The 19,695-nt window shown below is 38.9% G+C and overlaps 1 protein-coding gene across 1 annotated transcript; it reads left to right on the forward strand.

Annotated features, from left to right (window-relative positions):
* The first annotated feature begins 7,310 nt into the window (after positions 1 to 7,310).
* Positions 7,311 to 19,141, forward strand: LOC116326764 (galanin receptor type 1). The gene is made up of 3 exons (XM_031748180.2): positions 7,311 to 8,300; positions 8,394 to 8,459; positions 15,671 to 19,141. The coding sequence occupies exons 1-3, from the start codon at positions 7,635 to 7,637 to the stop codon at positions 15,989 to 15,991; spliced, it is 1,053 nt and encodes a 350-aa protein (XP_031604040.1). The 5' UTR covers positions 7,311 to 7,634; the 3' UTR covers positions 15,992 to 19,141.
* Positions 19,142 to 19,695: the final 554 nt, after the last annotated feature.

Raw genomic sequence — 19,695 nt, forward strand, 5'->3', positions numbered from 1 at the left:
GGAGAAATTTCTCTGAAAGGACATTTGGAACGACTTGCCTACAAACAAGCGCATGGCACAACATAGAAGAGCCACCTCCACGGGACAAGACTCAGCAGTCCATCTGCATCTTAAGGATAAAGGTCACTCTTTCGAGGATGCCAATGTTCACATATTGGACAGAGAGGACAGATGGTTTGAAAGAGGAGTGAAAGAGGCCATCTATGTCCACTGTGAGCGACCATCTTTGAACAGAGGCGGTGGTTTACGACACCAACTGTCTGCCATCTATAATCCAGTTTTGAGTTCCTCCCAGACGCCTTAACGCCCACTCACACCCTGGGCCATCTGACCTCAGGAATTCACATGACAAGGTGGGGCCAGGTTTCACAATGAGCTCACCCGAAACCCTGGCTGATTAGGGTCCCACACCCGCTTTCACACCTTGGCGCATGTGATTAGAGGATCACCAGGGGTCCTTTGTCTCTCCTTGGGGATACTCCCACTGGGTTTAAATCTGGGACTCTCGGCCATTTGACCTTAGAACTGAAGAAGCTTCTCGGATGAGAGGTGAAACGTCTTCAAGCAACTTAAAGAAGTCCAGACGCTTTTCTTTGCAAGCTCCTTAGACTACGATGACCTGGATGACTGAGAATCTTCACAGACCTACAAACAAATACCACACAAAAAGGCCCCAGTAACTTCTCGCTGTGCACCAGTGCGCTTCCCACAGAACAAATTGTTAGTTATTCGATGAAAAACGTAATTACCACTATTGCAGCATAAAAAGGAAAAGAAAATACAATCAGTTATCCCTAGCCATCCATGTACTGTAAACCACCTTCATCAGTAACAGCATTGCTTAAAATAGTCAATTTACTGTTTAATGTTGCTGCGCTGTCACCAAAACAACACTGATGTGCAGATGTGAAGCTAACTAATGTGTTTACCACATCATCTGTTGCTTCAGTATTTTCCCTCTAAGACTCAGTACTTGCCCACTTCTCATCACTAACAGTTATCCTGCAGCATGTACAATTTCATTGGTCTGTGGCTTCCACATCACTGTGAGCCTCCTCCTCGTGCGTCGACATCCCTTTAAGACAGGCGATAAACCCCAGACATGCATTTGTTTGTAATTAGGCTTTGATTCAGTATGAACCTACAGACTGCCAGTGTAACTATGTCCTGTTTTCAGCTATGAAGGAATAATTATTTAATAATATTTTGGCTAAAATTAATTTTAGGCAGTGACCTCGGTAGTTAAGGCTTTCATTATATATCCGTATCTTTTTTCCTACTTCCATTGCTTCAATCTAAATGGCACCAAAATTTTTAAAATGACCATAAAGCTGTATTAAGAAAGACTTGACTGACATGATGACCTATTTTATAAATATTCAGTCAGCAGAAGTGTAACAGTCCAGTGGATAAGGGATTATATTTTGTCCTGAAAAGAGGTAATGTGCTTCTCACTCTCTCTTCATTTTCATGCTCTCTTGTGTTTTCATTGCACCCAAAACACACCTCAGATTTAATATTTCTATCTCCAGAGATAATCATTATCAAGTCACAGATAAATGCAGTGTGATGAGCCACGTTTTACTGTAGGTCATGTGATGGGGTGGGTGGTGGTGTTGAGGAGGCCTAGTCAGCTGGTTTCCATCAGGGGCTGAGTGTGGCCTATAGAATATATAAGGAGAAGAGCTCACCACTCTTCCTCCCTCTTCTCTTTGCAGATCACCTCCATAGGCTAATGGATGCTGGCTGCTGCTCACTCATTCTGATACCCACAGCTTACATGCATTTTTGTTTTTATAGATAAAGAAAAGCTAACTTTTGATGGTTGGATGTGTGGACACTCTCATTTTATTCCCTCTATAATTACACTAATTCATTTCAATCACTGAGAATGTGTACCAAACCAACAACAAAGTCCCACACAGGTATGAAATATGTGGTGAGCTAAGCTTGTACACCAAACCCTTTTGTTGGGGCTAAAATGCCTTAACAGCATCACAAAAACTAAGAACAAAGTCACACAAATCTGTGCACTACATACACAATTAAATCACATAATGTGACCACACATTTTCTCATAGACCCATATTTAGTCCGACTAGTTCCAGACTGCTCACTGTTAAAATTAATTAGATTTGAGCCACCTCCACACTGGCCTTTCCTTTTTTGACCCAAGGGCTGCATCTATTAAACAATCTATTTTCGGAAAAAGCTTCAATTCTTTCATAACCAAAGGTATGAGGGGGGAAATGCTGAATTCATTCTGAATGGTCAGGCTAACAAGGTTACCACCCAAAGGGCACAAAGTCTCATTTTATAACCACTCCACTTTATCTCTACACTTTGGAAAATGAGTTCCAGGAAACCTGATTGATATTAAATATTACCTGGATTCACCCTGTTAGGTTTAATTACGAACAAGGGATGAAGAAGAGATAAGATCTCACACACAGAAGCCACCACAATGAATTTTACTATGCATGACCAAATTACTTTAAAAAACTCATCTCAGGCAGTGTCTGACTAACAGGCTAATAGCTACTGTTAGCTGGTTCCTCAAATTCACCTTAAAATGTGTGTTTTTTCCCCTCCATCAATAAAACATCCTAAATATCATTCAGCGTGTTAAAAAGCCAGTATATTGTGAGTCTTACGCCGGTCCTCACACACATTACCTCAAGATTTTTGTAAAGCTGTGGCATGGCAACTGTCTGTAACAGTTAAGCAATAAAAGTAATGAAAAGATTGCTTTACTTCCAGCCCTAATTCCTGAAATTCTCAATAACTGATAACAGCCTTTTCCTTTTTGCCACTATCTGACAGAGCAATGATGCTTGAAATCTAGCCTTCCCCTTGCAAAAAAAAAAAAAAAGTGCTCTCAAGCATGCCTGATTCATTTCAGGAAGAGCTAAGAGCCAGTTGCAGTGTTTCTAATTCATAAAAATAGGCACGCTCTACTCATTGGAAACCCCTACACAACCTGTGCTCTGATATGAAGCAAATCAAGCAAAAAGCTTCACCTCCAGCGGAGATTTGCATGGAACAGCAGCATGCATGAATTCTGTACAGCCTGAATACACCATCCTCTGTGAGTATGTCACAGAAGGAATCAGTGGGACACAAATGAGGGCTAAAAGGCCTCTGCTGCTTCTGATTGTGACCATTCTTTTTATTTTTTATTTTTTTTGCAATTTGTCGTTAAGCCCCCTAAAGCCTGGTACTAAAACACAGGCATCTGTTAAAGTTAGAGCCGTCTAATGGGATTTTACATTCATTATTGTCACCAAAACAAATGTTGTTGAATTCTTAAGGTCTGAAAAACACATTTAGGTCTGTTTGCCAGGCCCTTTGGGAGCACAGAGTTGATACAATATCTAAAATATCAATAGCATGCACACAAAATGATATGTTTTATTACACTGAAATACTCTTGTGTCTGTTTGCTTTGTACTGCTTGTTGTGTGCCTGACCTTTGAATAACAATTATTTTGAGCATTCAGAGGTTACATGCAATTGAATCACGCCCAAATTGAATGTCTGTTGAGATGTGAGTGCCCTCCATTCTGCCTGCTGGCTCACCAGTTGCTGTTCACTGGGAGGCACGCCGAGCGTCGAGTTGCACTTGTCAAGATCTGAAAGTCTGGCAGGAGCAGAAAGTATGGAGTTATTCCACCCTGACCTGTCCTCACCTACGCCTTTCACCCGCCTTGCCGCTGCCGCCTGAAGAGCTCGATAGACCCATGAGCATTTCATTTTCTAACACAGCTCAGGGTAACGGAGCACAAAACCAACGCCAAGGCTGTCAGGAGAGAAGAAGAAGAAAGGCAAACAATAGACAGGAGAAAAGACTTTACTTTCTGACATGGAAGCAATCACTGTCCACAAGGAAACGCTCTACAAGCAGAACATGCTGTAAATGCATTTTTCAAAAAAAGACAAAAGAAGTCTGTCCACGTTATGAAATATGTCAGGTGAAGGCAGCAAACTGGATTTAAACAAAGGCTGCCTGACATTCAAGGCAGGCGCGGCAGATTGCTGTAGAGTTAGATGGATGCGAGTAACCTTTCAAGTAGGTTAACAGCATCGTGAAACAAATATGCTGCCAATTTAACCTGGTGCATTTGATAGCAGTAAACTCATTACAAACACTGAAAACGAATGAGTTTGACACAATGCAGCCATATGTCCAATTCAAAGATTTAGCATCCTTCAACAAAGGTCCGTCTTGATTTCTGTCGGTGCCTACTTGCTAACACAGTAATGTCAAGCTGTGCAGGATGCAGTAATAACACTCTGCAGATGTGTAGCTGAGATGAAAAAGGATGGCCATATTTCAAAGAAAATCTCTAGTTCCTTTGGGATTTGAGGGTGCCTGATGCCAGAAGTGGTGTCTTGCTGAATGTTTCCTGTCTGTGACTTTGACAATCAAATAAAGGCAAAACATATACAGTGTATTACAAATCCAGTTCCCAAAAAGTTTAAAGACAGTGTAAAACATAAAAAACAACAGAATGCATTAATTTCTAAATCTCACAAGCCTGTATTTTATTCATTGATAACAGAACATAGAAAACTTCTCAAATGTCTAACAGGCCAGTAACATGACTGGGTATAAAAAGAGCATCTTAAAGAGGCAGAGGCTCATCAATCTTAAAAAAAGGAAAAAAGAAAAAAAAAGAACTACATCTAAATTTTACAGAATAATACTTTGGAATAATTTCAAAATAATGTTTCCCATTGTAAAACTGCAAATACTTTTAGTGTTTTGAACCTGGAGAAATCTCTGTATACACAAGGGACAAAGCTGAAAGTCAGTATTGGATGCCAGTGATCTTTGACCCCTCAGGCAACACTACATTGAAAACATGGACATGACTGTGAACACAAATCCCCATGCCATCCACAAATGCAGGTTAAAGTTCTGTCATGCAAAGAAGAAGCCTTACATAAAGATCATCCAGAAACGCTGCTAAGTTCACTTAAAATGGACTTAGGCAGAGTGAAATACTGTTCTGTGCTCAAAATTTGACATTGCTTTTGGAAAACATAAACAAATTGTCTTCTGGACTAAAGTGAAGATTGGCCATCCTGTTTTTTAACAAGCCCACATCTCTGATAGTGTGGGGATTTTTCTGGGAAGGCTATTTGAGCAAAACAATGCTAAACTGCACACTGCATCTATCACAACAGCGTGTCTTTATACCACAAGAGGTAGAGTGAGGAACTGGCCTGCCTGCAGTCCAGACCTTTCACCAACTGAAAACATTTGGAGCATCATGAAAAGGAAAACACAACAAAGAAGCTCCAGGAGCTATAATCCTGTATCGGACATGAATAGGTTAACATCTCTCTCCCAAAAGTCAAGCAGCTGGTCTCTTTAGTTCCCAAATGTCTACGGACTGTTGTTAAAAGAAGAGTGGTAAACATAACCCTGTCTAAAGTTTGTAAAAACACACATGAAACACACAGCCATGAAATTTAAAATAGGCTGATATCTTTTTAATTTTTAATTACATTTTCAGAAACATTTTCCCAACGTTTTTGCAATTGGCTTTGTATAAAAAGTTCCCACAGGAGCTGGCAGAAAGGAAAAAATGTCTGAATGATGAATTAAAAGTTTCCAGGAAGCTCGAAACATGGCTCCAAATGAATGATATTGCTATATTGAAGCTACTTCACCTATAAACAAGCAACAATTTACAAACTCACATGTGCAAACATCTGACTTATTACAGAGTGAATTAAAAAGGCGCCACAGTAAAATCCATTTTCCTAGCCAGCACGTGACAATAAAACACCAGGGTAAGGAGCACCATGGTAGACTCATTCTTTATTTAAAGCAATTCACATCAGGTACAATGCTTTTTAGGGGTCTTTGAGCTTATTAACTGGTTGTATGCATGCTCAATCATCCAGGTAAGGATGACTGAGCATGCAGTCTCGATTGATAGAGGCTGAAGAAGTCACTTGTATGAGTGACGAAATGGTGCTCCCACTGAAAACGATACAACAAGATGAACAGAATCAACCTTTTTGGGTTTATTTGCTGGTTGTTGGCAGGTGGGATGTGTCACAGTCTACTGCTGATTAAAATTCACTGGGATTCACCTGTAGTGCTCAACAGTAATACATTTCTATAGATTAAGGGCAAATCCTCAAAATCCTGAGTAGAGCTGGAGATTAGTGGTTACATTTATTAGCAGATATTTTGCAATTTTACTGCAAAAAATAAAACGGTCAAACTGCTTTTCTCTTGCAAGAATCTGCAGCATTTCTGTCGTTGCTTTTTTTTTTTAATAGTACACTGCGCATCTTCTAGTTTTTGATTGCTGCTTGCAAGACAACTCAAGCGACTTGAAAATGTCACTTTGGACTCCTGGAAATTGGCTGGTATTTCTTAATTTATTTTCACTGTTGCAGTTTAGAGGGAAAAAAGTCAGCGTGCCCCTGTGTTATTTCCGTAATGTATTTTTAGTCGCTTTTCCGCCACGTTATTCACAGAACAATAAGTCAACAGTTCATGCATGACATTCTCATCAACTTGGATTTAAAAAAAGACTCTCCAAGTCTTCTGAGGGATGACCACAAACTGTGGGAACAGACACACACAGACACATGCACACACATACACACTAAGTACAACCTTTGGTCAACATCTGCTAAACAATCTTCTTCTGCTTGTGATTTGATTATTGTTCATATTTCTTTCGAATGACTTTATTAATTAGAAAGTTTGGGGGAAATGCTCACTACCATTCTGTTCTATCCACTTTTGAGGTGTTTGGTACATAACCAATACTTACAAACTGGTCAAATAGGCAAACAAGGGCTTTCCTAATGAGAAAGGTACATCAGAATGCGTTACTGGGTGAAATAAGGCAGACATTATAAAAATGACACTGGAACCAAGTAGGCTACCATTTGTTATAACATGTTTCGGTAGTTTATTTTCTTTCTATGATAAAAGCCATTTAAGACAATCACACCATGACCGGCGAACGATATTGCTTTGTGGTATATTGCACATTTGACAGACCAGCCCTGTGATCGGAGCAGCATTTGCACCTTGGCCATAAAGTATCACAAACAAACTGAATCTGACAAGGAAAATTACTTTGACATTCAGTTTTAATGGGATGGTTTCGGAAACGCGTAGAATAAACAGTATTCCATTAATTTTCTCTCTCTCTCTCTCTCTCCCCGTTTCTTGGGAGGTGGTATTGATGCTGACGTTAGTGGCAGAGCCCAGCCCCCGCTCTAATCTGAGAGGAAAAAGTCCCGACGCGGAGAAAGAAGCAACAGACTGGATCGGCGCGGTCGGTACGCGCTCGGGTCAGGTGCGCGCCGGGAGAGCGACTCCAAAACGCGCAGCTGCAAAGCTGATTTAACGCTGCACAAAAACCGAGATCGCTTTGAAATATACACAAATATAATATAAAAAGCTAAGAGGGGGATTTACCGAAGTCTTGATACAAAGACACAGGAGAGCAACAATACTGTCTGCAGGAACGCTGATGGAAACGCACCTGACCATAACCCCTTGCCCAGAAAATTCCGTGCAATGAAGCAGCACAGACTAGCTGCAGGTTCCTTTGCTTACCTTTCAACTTAATCCGAAGAGCAAAGAATAAATCATGAACTTGACAGACTCTGTTTGGCTCTTGGAAGAGCCCTGGAACCTCAGCCGTGTGGAGGAGGAGGACGAGAAACTTTTATTCGGGATCGGCACGGATAATTTCATCACGCTTCTGGTTTTCGGGCTCATCTTTACGCTCGGCGTGCTGGGCAACTCCATGGTGATCACCGTGCTGGCCCGGAGCAAACCGGGAAAACCTCGAAGCACCACCAACATATTCATCCTGAACCTAAGCATAGCAGACCTGTCTTACCTGCTTTTCTGCATCCCTTTCCAGTCCACTATCTACATGATGCCCACTTGGGTGCTCGGTGCGTTTATTTGCAAATTCATCCACTATTTCTTCACTGTTTCAATGCTGGTCAGCATCTTCACCCTGTCCGCTATGTCAGTGGACCGATACATTGCCATCGTTCACTCCAGAAAGTCGTCCTCTATTCGGGTGGCGAAGCACGCTCTAATTGGGGTGGTGGTGATTTGGATACTCTCCCTGGCGATGGCTGCGCCTATCATGTATTACCAGAATATTTTTAAGAGAGGGGAAAATCACACCTTTTGCTGGGAAGTGTGGCCGGATCAGAACCAGAAGAAGATCTATGTGGTTTGCACGTTTATCTTTGGTTATGTGCTGCCTCTGCTGCTCATTTCTTTCTGTTATGCAAAGGTAAGAAAAGGCTGTTCACATGAGTCAGTAATATAATTAGGGGAATTACTGCTAAACAAATGTACATTTGACTTCTGTATCCCTTGTTTACAGGTGTTAAATCACTTGCACAAAAAGCTAAGAAATATGTCCAAAAAGTCAGAGGCATCAAAGAAAAAGGTACGTATCATAGCGATGTGTTGGGTGGTTGGGGAATAGCCATTAAATTGATAGTTGACAGTGTGTAGACGCAGTAATTGATGCAACCTGTTCATGCATCATTTTTTTTTTGAGTGAATAAGACTTCACTCAAGTATTTGGCCGACCACAGTCCAGCACCTATAATTTGGTGCAGGAATAGCCTGCCCTATACCGAATCATTACCTCCAACTCTCCCTTGTAGCCAGAATAATAAATATAAATGCAATATTGTGTACGTGTACTATTAACTGGTGCACTTGAGCTTGATGGCCAAAAGGTAATGCACAATCAAACTGCCATCTAGACTTTATCATACTCTGTGGAGGTCATTTGACTTTCCTGAGAGTAGCTATCTGGAGTCGCCTACTTGATTACCTATACGTCTGTCTGTCTGTTATATGTCACAGCATCTGATAACTGCTTACAATGTTACAAAGCCAGGAGTACAGACTCCCGGTCAGTTGGGGAGATGAACCGATGAGGATTTACATGTGCTTTCGTGCGTACTTCTCTAGAAACATGCTTTTATGACCCGAAACCTAAACAACTGTGGAAAGTGAATCGGGAATTTCTGATGTTCTGATGATTTATTGTGTTTGCTGTGCGGGGAGTCCTGGAAGAGATTGTCACACCAATAACTTTGTGATAAATGGTCAGCCAACAAATCATTAAACCCTGTCATACATAAATTACGTTTGCAGGCACTGAGAGACTAAAATGAATGTCAGGAGAGAGCATTTTTGCACACTTTCAGAGGGAATCAGCAGCTGCAGTGAGGAAAAATACAAGCCGGCGTAAAACTGACAAAGATGAGAATTTTACACTGAAAACTGGAACATTTTCATGCACTTTTGATGAATATGCATGTTTTGTGTTTTCTTGGCAGTATGTTGATTTGTCCAGTGCGTCTTAGGATAAGTGTTCAGTAATAACCTACAGTCCTTGTAGGTTATTACTTTATTTCTTTTATTTCTATCATTTAATCTACAAGCAGTTTGAGGGATTTAAGCTACTTACACTTCTTTGTCTTTCCTCTCATGGTGTGAAATGGCAGACACTGTAAAATGAACCACACTTTCAAGAGGAAACAATTTTTGGACTGACACGTGTTCTGTCACAGGCACAACAGTGAATCAAACCCCTGGTTGATTTCTCAGCAGTCTGACTCAGAGACTAACTTGGCTGGTACCAGGAACTCAACTACAGTGGCTTTCATATTATATGAAGAATAGTCTGGGCTGTAGCTTGGAGTGTTGGGAAATATGCTTTACAGCTTTCTTGATTTAATTAAAAAAATCTCTTATCAGTCGTTTAAAAATACAGCGAGGTGGCGGCTTAGCTTATCTCAACATACAGCAAATACTGGAAGCTGCTATTACCCGCATATAGTGCTAATGAACTTCTTACCTGTCGTAACAGTATAAACTGGGTTATGAATTAAAACTATGGGGGCTTTGCAGACATTTTCCCACAGATTTATTGAAAACGTAATTCATATAACAAAGTGGCACATACAGTTGGGTCTATACTGTTAGACAAATAAACCACAGTGGATTTTAATTCAAACAGACACGATATGATTGAAGTGCAGACTTTAAGCTTTAATTCAAGAAGCTTTGTAAAAATGATAATTTACTGGTTAAGGAATTACAGGAATTTATATACACAGTGTCCCATTTTCAGAGAATCTAAAGTATTTGGACAATTGACTGAGAAGGTAAGTAGTGTTACCTAGTTTTTCATGAAAAAAGAAGCAGACACATTATCTGGATGGATGGATGGACAATGTCTGAAGTTGATTCAAAGTGTTGAATTTATAGCTGATAGTTTCACTGTATTTTTAATATGAGACCTAAGGCGATGTCAGATGTTTGGCAAGGGAGGCCAAAAAACAAAATAAAAATCCAAAGAATGAATGCACTGGCCAACTCAGCAACACTGAAAGCACACAAGATAACTAAAGTTCATGATGACAAAATTCTGTGCGGGGTTAAGATAAACCACTTTGCAAAATCTAACCAATTAAAGAACACTCTCAAAGAGTTCAGTACGCCTTCATGAATGCAAAAACAGAAGATTTACCACTGGCTACACTACAAGGACTGGAGGACCAGATTAGACTTTGCCAGAAAACATCTACAAGAGTCTGCAAAGTTCAGGGAAAAAATCTTTGGAGAGATGAAACCAAGATGAACTTGAACCAGGATAACCTCAAGTGAGATGTATGGAGAACGAAAGAAGCAGCTCATGATATCATGACTATCTGTCACACATGGTGGAGACAACTTATGGTTGTCAGTGGAAATGTGTCACTGGTGTTTATTGATGGCATGACCGATTTATTGATTACTGATAGAAGTAGGAGGCTGAATTGTGACGCGAACTCTCTGGTCAGATTCAGCAAAATGCTGCAAAAACAATCAGACAGTGCATCAAAGTGCAAATGGATTATAAGCCAAAGCAAGCTGCAAAGCAATCTAAGTTTCTAAAGTCCAAGACATGGAATGTTCTTCAAATGCCAAGGGAGTCACCTGAGCTGAGTTTTTGTTCATAAATGCAAGACTGAATACAAAAAGCTCACAAATAAGCAGCAACTGAAGGCGGTTGAAGTAAATGCAAAGCATCTCAAAGGAGGAAGACGTGATGTCCGTGAGTTCTAGACTTCAGGCAGTCACTGCAATTCTTATTCTATTTAAAACAGTCCTCAGTTCATGCTAACCCTCTGGGGTCAAGTTAAACCTCTTGAATTAAAGTCCAAGGAGCTTGAAAAAGACGGCGACTGGACTTATTTTAGTTTTTTGAAGATGCCTCACCTCTCATCCACGAGGCTTCTTCTTTTCAAGGCCCTAGACTACCATGACCTTGATGACTGGGAACATACACAGACTCTTGAATTAAAGCTGTGGGTTTGTACTTCAATCACATATTAACTATGGTGGTTTACAGAGGCAAAACTAAAAGAAAATGCATCTTTGTCCAGTAAATTATGGACCTGACTGTTTTGTGCAAAAACACTCAGTTTCTCAGGCTCACAATTATAACTTGAAAGCTGACCTGAAGGTTTAATCTGCGAACAAGAAATGATGGCATGGATGATATTATGTAAGAGCAGACCATTTCTTGGTTAGGACGCCCTGTTGTCTTACTGATCTTGCTGCCTGTCAAAAATAATCCCACAAATAACACCCCAATAAAATGAATCGGTGAACCTAGCTGTTCCCCACTTTTTCTGGGTTGTAGGCTATAACTGAGAGGTATCAGAGTCATATCAGTTTATTGTACAAGAAAGAAAATCAGCATATTTCTCAAAAAGCTGAATAAATCCTTTAAGTCTAAAACATATCAAATCCTGATGAGCCAGATCATGCGCCAGGTGAGCAAATATGCGACTGACATTCTGGTTCTAGTCTTCTTTTTCATACTATTAGCACACAGACATATTATCCAAGGTTTCCTTCCATAAAAGATGAAAATCAACAGGTAAAAACAATAAATTGCAGCTGGTGAAAGCAAAGGGGATTTGTGCAGAAATGTGTTTAACTTAGGTCTCAGCTGCTCTCTGTCAGGCCTGTGAAATATATTGTTAAAAGCAGCTGGGAAGCCCAAGGTTGCTCCCATGGCTGTTGTGAAATACAACCAATGTTCTTATCGACTTCAGCCTCACAGAGGAGGAATCACACAGCCTTCAAAAGTCACAACACCACACACTGTCAACTCACAAATGTAGCAAACCATAGGGAATATGAACCTTTCTTTTCTGCAAGGTCTTTGCAAGGTTGTCAGAGTTGATTTTTTATATATGCGTCACATATATGCTACAAATCCTTTCTGATTATATGTGTCTGCATGTTTTTTCTGTTTTGAATCCGAGGTTGAGGAGCCATGCAGTAAGCAGTGTTAGATCTTAGGAGTTTAAGTCTGTTATGCAGATGGAGAACACAGATGGTTATAGATAATTACAAAAATAAATGTTTGGCCAAGTCATTCTGAAATAATTTAAGAATGTGTGTAGGCTGTAATATGCATATCTGAAGCTTGGGAGACTGAATGAATTGACTGACACCCAACATCATGCAGTAATTTCCCAGTGACTTTGGGAGTAATGAGAACATTGTTGAATGAACATTTAAAAAGAGCTGCAGAAAGCTGTAAATCCAAATGATATTTTTTGATTACTAGTGATGATTAGTTGTGGAAATATCAAAAATGTAGCACAAACTTGCCAAATGATAATTTCCCAACATTATAACAGTTTTTCTTGTGTTTCTCTTTGAAGAAAAGTCATCTTGGTGTCCATTTTTGACTTTAAAAACTCGAAAGAATTACCTTTGGGTTGTTAGATAACTCCTTTCTTGAGTGATGAGCTAAAAGTTTATGACAGAAGGTGTTTCTGCTGCAGCCGTTTACAATATCCTAACAACAGCCTCTCTGTGGGTTTAGGGGAAGATGTGAATGTTTTATGGACACCATTCAAACAAAACCCTGCTTTTACTGTACTACTGCACTAAAACTGTGAGAACCTCTTCATAGTCACAGTGTCTTTGTGTCTATGTGTGTAGTTGTGTTGGGGTCAGACAGATTTCTCAGGCCAATGCTAACTTGTATCAAGTCAAAAATGTTAATCTATCATGTGATTGATAAAATATTTTTTTAAAACTATATTTATTGTAATTTATCAATGCTGAACTTTATTTTGTTACAGTTAAATAACGATCGCAGGGCATTTCATCAGACCGCACAAATATTAGCCACATAAAATAGCATTATACTCTAAAGTCACTCATGTGAACATGTTGCCTATGCACACATCCACCAGCACTGAACAGTATCTGGAGTCAGGTTAGCGGCTGGAATGTCTGACTCCATCACTATGCTCAGAACAGCCATTCTAATAATGCACACAGCAGCATTCTTTTAGCGCCCGTGAATACTGCTGCCTGCTGCTACTACCAACCAAAAGACATAGCCACTGTGATATCACCATTTGGTTTAAAACTCTGCATTTTGCAATCATGTTAGCTTTTTTAGATCAAAAGCACCACATTTAGATGAAAGTATGAACTGTTGCTTTAACAGCAAACACTCGTTAGTTTGGATAGCAAGCTAAACTCTATGCTAGCAACACATTTTTGCTAAGTAACACACACACACACACACACAAAAAACCTACCAGGATTTTTCTAATGAAAGCACACATTTCCACACAGCAAGCCATAATTACTCAGATAATCCATTAAAACTTCTACAAACGTTCACCCCACTCAGAGTTGTCTTTTTTAATAGGCTGTAATTATGCTTTTTAATGCTGTAAAGTTGAGCATTTCAAAACAGGAGTCTGTGGCGAAAGACTTGCTTTTTGGAGCCAAGTGGCACCGAGCTGAACTTCAGTTTTTGGCACTTCTTCATTGGTGTCATTTTTCAGCTTTGCAGATTGTGCCTTTTTAGACTGAACCAAACAGCAGTGCTGAAATCTACAACACCAAAACAATTAGGTTTCTATCGAGACCCTACAGTCAGCTGATTTAGCAATTTTCTGACATTTTTTGTGCTTGCCATAAAAATGTTTTCAAAACCCTGTAGGTTGCATAGTTGTCATACGAGGAAATGATATATTAGGCTTTTAATTTTTCATAACAGTAAAAATACTGCATCTCAGAATGCACTCCAATGAGGTAAAATATCTATGCACTCATATTCATTTAGTTGGGAATATTTTCACTTTACACTTATCATCAGCTCTGTTACTTCTGACCGCTACATGCTCATGCTAACTTATACCCATCAAAACTTGGAAAGCTGAGTTCCTGATTCAGGATTTGCAATATTTCCGTTATCTTTGATGTGAAGTAATTAGCCCTGCAATAAATCTTCTTACTACCTCAGCAAGTCAAGGAGCATGTAATTAGTTTTTCTTCCTTTTTTTGTTTGTAGGAAGAATAACATCGTTTAATTTCTTCTTCTTGGATATTATGTAAATTTGATTTATGATAACTGTCACGTCATGTCAGTAGATACAGAAATGTGTTTATGACACAGACTGTGGATGAAATGCCACCAGTGACTCATTAAGTGTCGGGTGAAAAGGCATTTACAGTACGTCTGCTTTTTCAAGGTTTTTAGGCCTTAAAAGTATTTAAACAGCTGTCTGAGGTCAGATCTGCTGTTTTTGTTTATACCAGTTCCTTGTTAGCTTCATCCACTGCTCACGCACTATCTGCCTTGGGCACTGTGCTTAAGTTGATTGTTTTCTAATTGGTAAATATGTTCAAAGCTCTCTTAACTTTTTTGGGGGGAAAACAGCTGTAAGACAGAAGAACAGAACAGTCAACATAGCTGTCATGAGATATATGAATTAAACATGTATGCCACATTACCATGCTACTGGATAAACTTAAAAATAACACCTAGCATTTGCAAATAGGAATCACCCAAATGTGCATGTGGAGATGTCAAAAGTCACTTATGTAATGTTGATTAATTAAGGATTTGAGTCTCTTTATTATTACATATGATTCACATGTAAAAAAATAAGTCTGTGGTATGGGATCATTATAATATTATCAGTGCAACGTTCTCAGTATTTACTGTTGAAGTCTAAAATGATTAAATGTGGATGGGGGTATGAGAGGGTTTATTGATGTGTGATGAGCTCCTCGATCCTCAGGCCAAAGAAGAATGGCATATCAACAAAGAATATTAATCCATTATCTTCTGAGCTGCAGGACATTAACCATCCAAAGTCTACTGAAGTGCACTTTAGTTTGGCCTGAAGCCAGAGCCTGCTTACTCTCTCTCTCACTTGCTATCGATGGACTGTCTGACAGATCTCTCCACACATTTCCATGATGCAGAGATAAGAATGCAGTGATATGCATACTGCTGCCAAAATCTAAGATATTAGTTAGCAAAAATAACTCATAATGATTCTCAAGCAATGTGAACTTAAAAATGGTTCTCAAAGACTTCTACTGGAGGGCAGGGACTTGATTATAGGATGTTAATGATCTCACAAAATTTTCACAATGCAGATTGGTCCCAAACATACCACTATCTCATCAATGGCTTTCCAAGCTTTATTCTTCTATTGTAAACAAGACTTCAAGCTTAAATAGAATATTAAATTCTGTATTTATTATCCCTGCGGGCACTGACAAAATCTTACCTTTTTTCCTTTTCTTTGTGGATCCCAGACTGCTCAGACGGTGCTTGTGGTGGTGGTGGTGTTCTGCCTGTCGTGGCTCCCTCATCATGTAGTTCACCTCTGGGTGGAGTTTGGGACCTTCCCGCTAAACCAAGCCTCCTTTGTATTGCGGGTGGCTGCACACTGCCTGGCGTACAGCAATTCATCAGTCAACCCGGTCATCTACGCCTTCCTGTCGGAGAACTTTAGAAAGGCCTATAAGCAGGTGTTTAAATGCCAGATTGGTACCAGTGACTCCCCGCTTAATGACATCAAGGACATTCGTAGCAAAGCAGATACGCCACCCTCAACTAACTGCACAAATGTTTGACTTACAGCTGCCACACCCAAAGTCATTGCAAGTCATCAGATATGAGTGGGTGTGCGTTTTTGATGCAGGTACGTATGGTCGTTTGGACATCGCTAAAGCTGTAATATTCCACATAAGCGCTGTTAATTTCACCTGGACTAGAGGGGATAAGGCACCAGTGGCTGCAGGACACGATTACTCCCTCTTTGTGATTGCTACTGTACACGTCATCACTGATGGAAAAAAAAAAAACTGTCTGAAATTGAAAAAAGTGATCCTCCTTCGACAGTGACCTCCCTTAAAATGCAGACAGTGAGTTTATTCAAATCAATGAATTTAAAACTCTGCATGGGGAAAAGAAAAACAATATTGGTGCAGGTCCAATAAGTGGACATTTTTCATAAAAAGTAAGAATTGCATTAAAAGAAGCAACACATTTATACCTGTAATACAGTCTGTTTTTAAAAAAAAAAAAAATACTTGTAGGATTTTGCAGGATTTGGATTATTCAGTGAGGAAGTAGTAAAGGACCACAAAATTGATACATCTGATCCAGTTGTTGTTTTGCCATCTTATTAGAAGAAGATGGCACGTCATTGTCAGTTTCCTGATGCTGATTTTATTTCTTTAGTGATGAAAGAGGTATAGGATAGCATGCTAGCCGAGCTAGCTTGAATCAGCTTGTCTTAGCTAGCCGTTTCTAAAACAGGTGGCTCCTAGCTACATCCAAAACTATTTCTACAAATTACATGTCAGAAACTAGACACATTGAAGCCCAGTTTACGTGTTGCTAACTACTTTTAGCTTGGTATGCTAATGTTAACTCTGAAAAGCTGGACAATGAAAGCAAAGAATGGTTTTGCCAAGATAGTAGCATGATTATGGCCCAATAACTCTATAAAGCTACTCTTTTGTTTCATAAAAAGGGTCTAGGATATGAAGGTCTTTAATAGTGCTAATGTGCTTGTGAATTCTAGGTAAATTAGTACTACTTTCAAGTTGAAAACATGGCTGACTGAACAACCAAAAATCCAATTTTTTAAAAGATTAGCAAGCATGACTCACTAATACCATGGAAACATACAATTTTGTTTCAAGGTAAGTTGAATGAAAGTTGGCTAATATTTAACTCTGTAGTGGATAACTTTTCTTTATTTTGTCTGTTGTTACAGACACCAGGTTGAGGATTAAAACCAGTGCCAAAACTAGTTTACTAGGAAACTATAGGTGCCTATAGACGTCAGCATTGTCTGAACTTGTTTGACAATGGCTTGATTGTAATCCCTGTAGTCCATGTTTAGAGTTTAAGAGCCTGTTTGGATTTGATTGATCAAAACAAGAATTGATTTGATTTGAACTAGCAAACATGCTTTATAATCATCTTAAAGCAAATTTCATAGGACTACAGACAATATCTTTGTGTAATTGACCTCTGGAGTTTGTGGTCAGTATCACAGCCATCTGTTTGTGGGTGGCAAATAGTCTGCTGTACCTCCCATTGAGGAAAAAATATGAAAGACTGGAACTAAAAGATTTTTTTGTAGTTTTTTCTACATATTGAAGTTGTAATGCATCACTGTGTGTGTTTTGGGGTTGTTAAATAAGGTACATCTTAACTGCACTCTTGACAAGGATCATATACATGAGTATTAAATGAGTAACATTTTTCAAGTAAGCTGTCCATCACTGCTGATGGTCCTTCACTGTAGATTAAAAATAAAAGACCTACTATTTAAGTTGCACTCTGCTTGAGAAACCATGTATTTTATAAATAGATTGGGTTGTAAATACTAAAAGCTAAAGCTTATATTCACATATGTCTTTGGAAATCTTGCTGTACTTGCTTATGATGCTACGTAAACAGTTTTCAGATTGTGTTGTGCTGTATCAATCAGCCTGGCTGTTGAATGTACCGATGCTTGATGTGCTTTTCCTGGTAGCCATCTTTGTAACCAAGAAAACAACAGAACAATGGAAATGAATGAATTTTAATGTTGTACAATATATGTGATGTGCCAAATCACCATATAGCAGCTTTATCTCAGTGCAACAAAATCAGTACAGCTCGGTATTCTCTGTAACCACAAATACTCTGCTTAAGATTTTAGTCCACAGCACCATCTTTCTCCTGAGAACAGCAAATAATCAGGGTCATCCAAGTCTTGCCCTCGCTCTCAGTGAGGCTCTTAGATGTGAGAGTCGAGGCTTTTTCTGACAGAACAGAGGAGGTGCAGTTGATGACTTTGCTCACTGTATTGCTGACTGCACAGATAATTATACCCACAAAGGACTCAGGATTTTCTTTCTTTTTTTAAATAGGACATGCATGGAAACCACATCCTGATGGTGTAGGGAACATAGCTACTGGTTTCCATACAAAGAGTTAATGAACAACATTTGTCTTTTTTAACAAGAATGTATTTTCAGTCTGATATCACTTTTTATTGCAGTCCCCAAATTACAGTGTAACTGTTTTAGTAATTATAGACTACTGAGTCAATATTAATCATATGTTTAGGCATATCTAAGTACAGGAGAAGAAGATCAGAGTATACAGATTAAGTGGTTCCAGCTTTTATTCTGCTTTATTTGTGTACTTTTTATTATTACTCCTAACGCTGTGAGCTCTTTTCATTTCTAGATTCTATGAGAATTTTTATCACTGTGTTCTTTGTGGTATTTACTGTTTCACGAGTACAATGAATATACTGTAACTGTAATGTGACGGCTATTTTCTTACATGTTTAATTTTCATTTTGAAATGTAGATTTATAGATTAAACGTTCTTTCTTTGTTTTCAAAATTCATCTACTCCATGCTCGGAAAAAATGTAAGATATTTTTTCTAATAAATAAAAATGGAATTAAAAACAGCACGGTAAAACCAAATGTATGCACGTACCATTTTGTGAGGAAATGCAATAAATGTCAGTTTCTGGAGAGACACCCATTTGTACAACTTTTAGTGCATTTTGTTTAGTGTGGTTTGCTTTTTGACTCTGATTCCTGTATTAAATCAGCTGTGATATAAAATCAAAATCCGACAAAACAATTATCACTCTCTTTTAAGTATATTGATATCTGGATTGTATCCTGAAATATATCCAGGCTTTTGATTGTGTCTTATGCAGTGCTGCTTGTATAATAGAGTCACATTAAACTCTGGCATTTCCTTGGTGGAGTCGTCTTATTCCATAAACAACACTTGCTCACACATATGAAATTTCACTGTGTTTATTCATAAAGCGAATTCTTCTGTCACACTGAGGCTTTATTTATAAAAGTAGCATTTTCTTAAGCCTCATTTATACCCCAAACCAACTCTCACCTTCTTGATTATCACTGTGTATAACCCAAAGTGCCAAAAGAATGAAACCATGTAGCAGACCCACACCAGTTCAGATCCCTTCAGTTTGTTTTTTAGATTACACAATATGGAGTGCAATTCCTGGCATCAAATCCACCCTGTGAACCCAATGATCAGAGTGTTTTGGGTTTTTTGTTTTGCAATGATGTTTTCTACTGTAAATATGTAGCTTTTTCAAAGCAGTTCTATTTACAAATATGCAAAATATCAATATAAAAACAGTAATTTAATCCCCTTTGAAACACCAAGTGTATCCACAGGTGTGCAGCTGAAATAAAAATCACCCAAGGGACATTTTTTTATTGCTTTGAAAATCAGTTCAAATAAGAGAAATGGCTCCTCTTAGCTTTAATGAAATT

This window comes from Oreochromis aureus, linkage group 11 (assembly GCF_013358895.1).
Source record: "Oreochromis aureus strain Israel breed Guangdong linkage group 11, ZZ_aureus, whole genome shotgun sequence".
NCBI classification, from domain to species: Eukaryota; Metazoa; Chordata; class Actinopteri; order Cichliformes; family Cichlidae; genus Oreochromis; species Oreochromis aureus.

What these genes read in the sequence shown, in the direction of transcription:
- LOC116326764 (XM_031748180.2), top strand. Translation starts at nt 7,635, where the DNA reads ATGAACTTGACAGACTCTGTTTGGCTCTTGGAAGAGCCCTGGAACCTC. An exon ending in TTTCTTTCTGTTATGCAAAG is followed by an intron (nt 8,301 to 8,393) that starts GTAAGAAAAGGC and finishes CCTTGTTTACAG; the next exon opens with GTGTTAAATCACTTGCACAA. An exon ending in CAGAGGCATCAAAGAAAAAG is followed by an intron (nt 8,460 to 15,670) that starts GTACGTATCATA and finishes TGTGGATCCCAG; the next exon opens with ACTGCTCAGACGGTGCTTGT.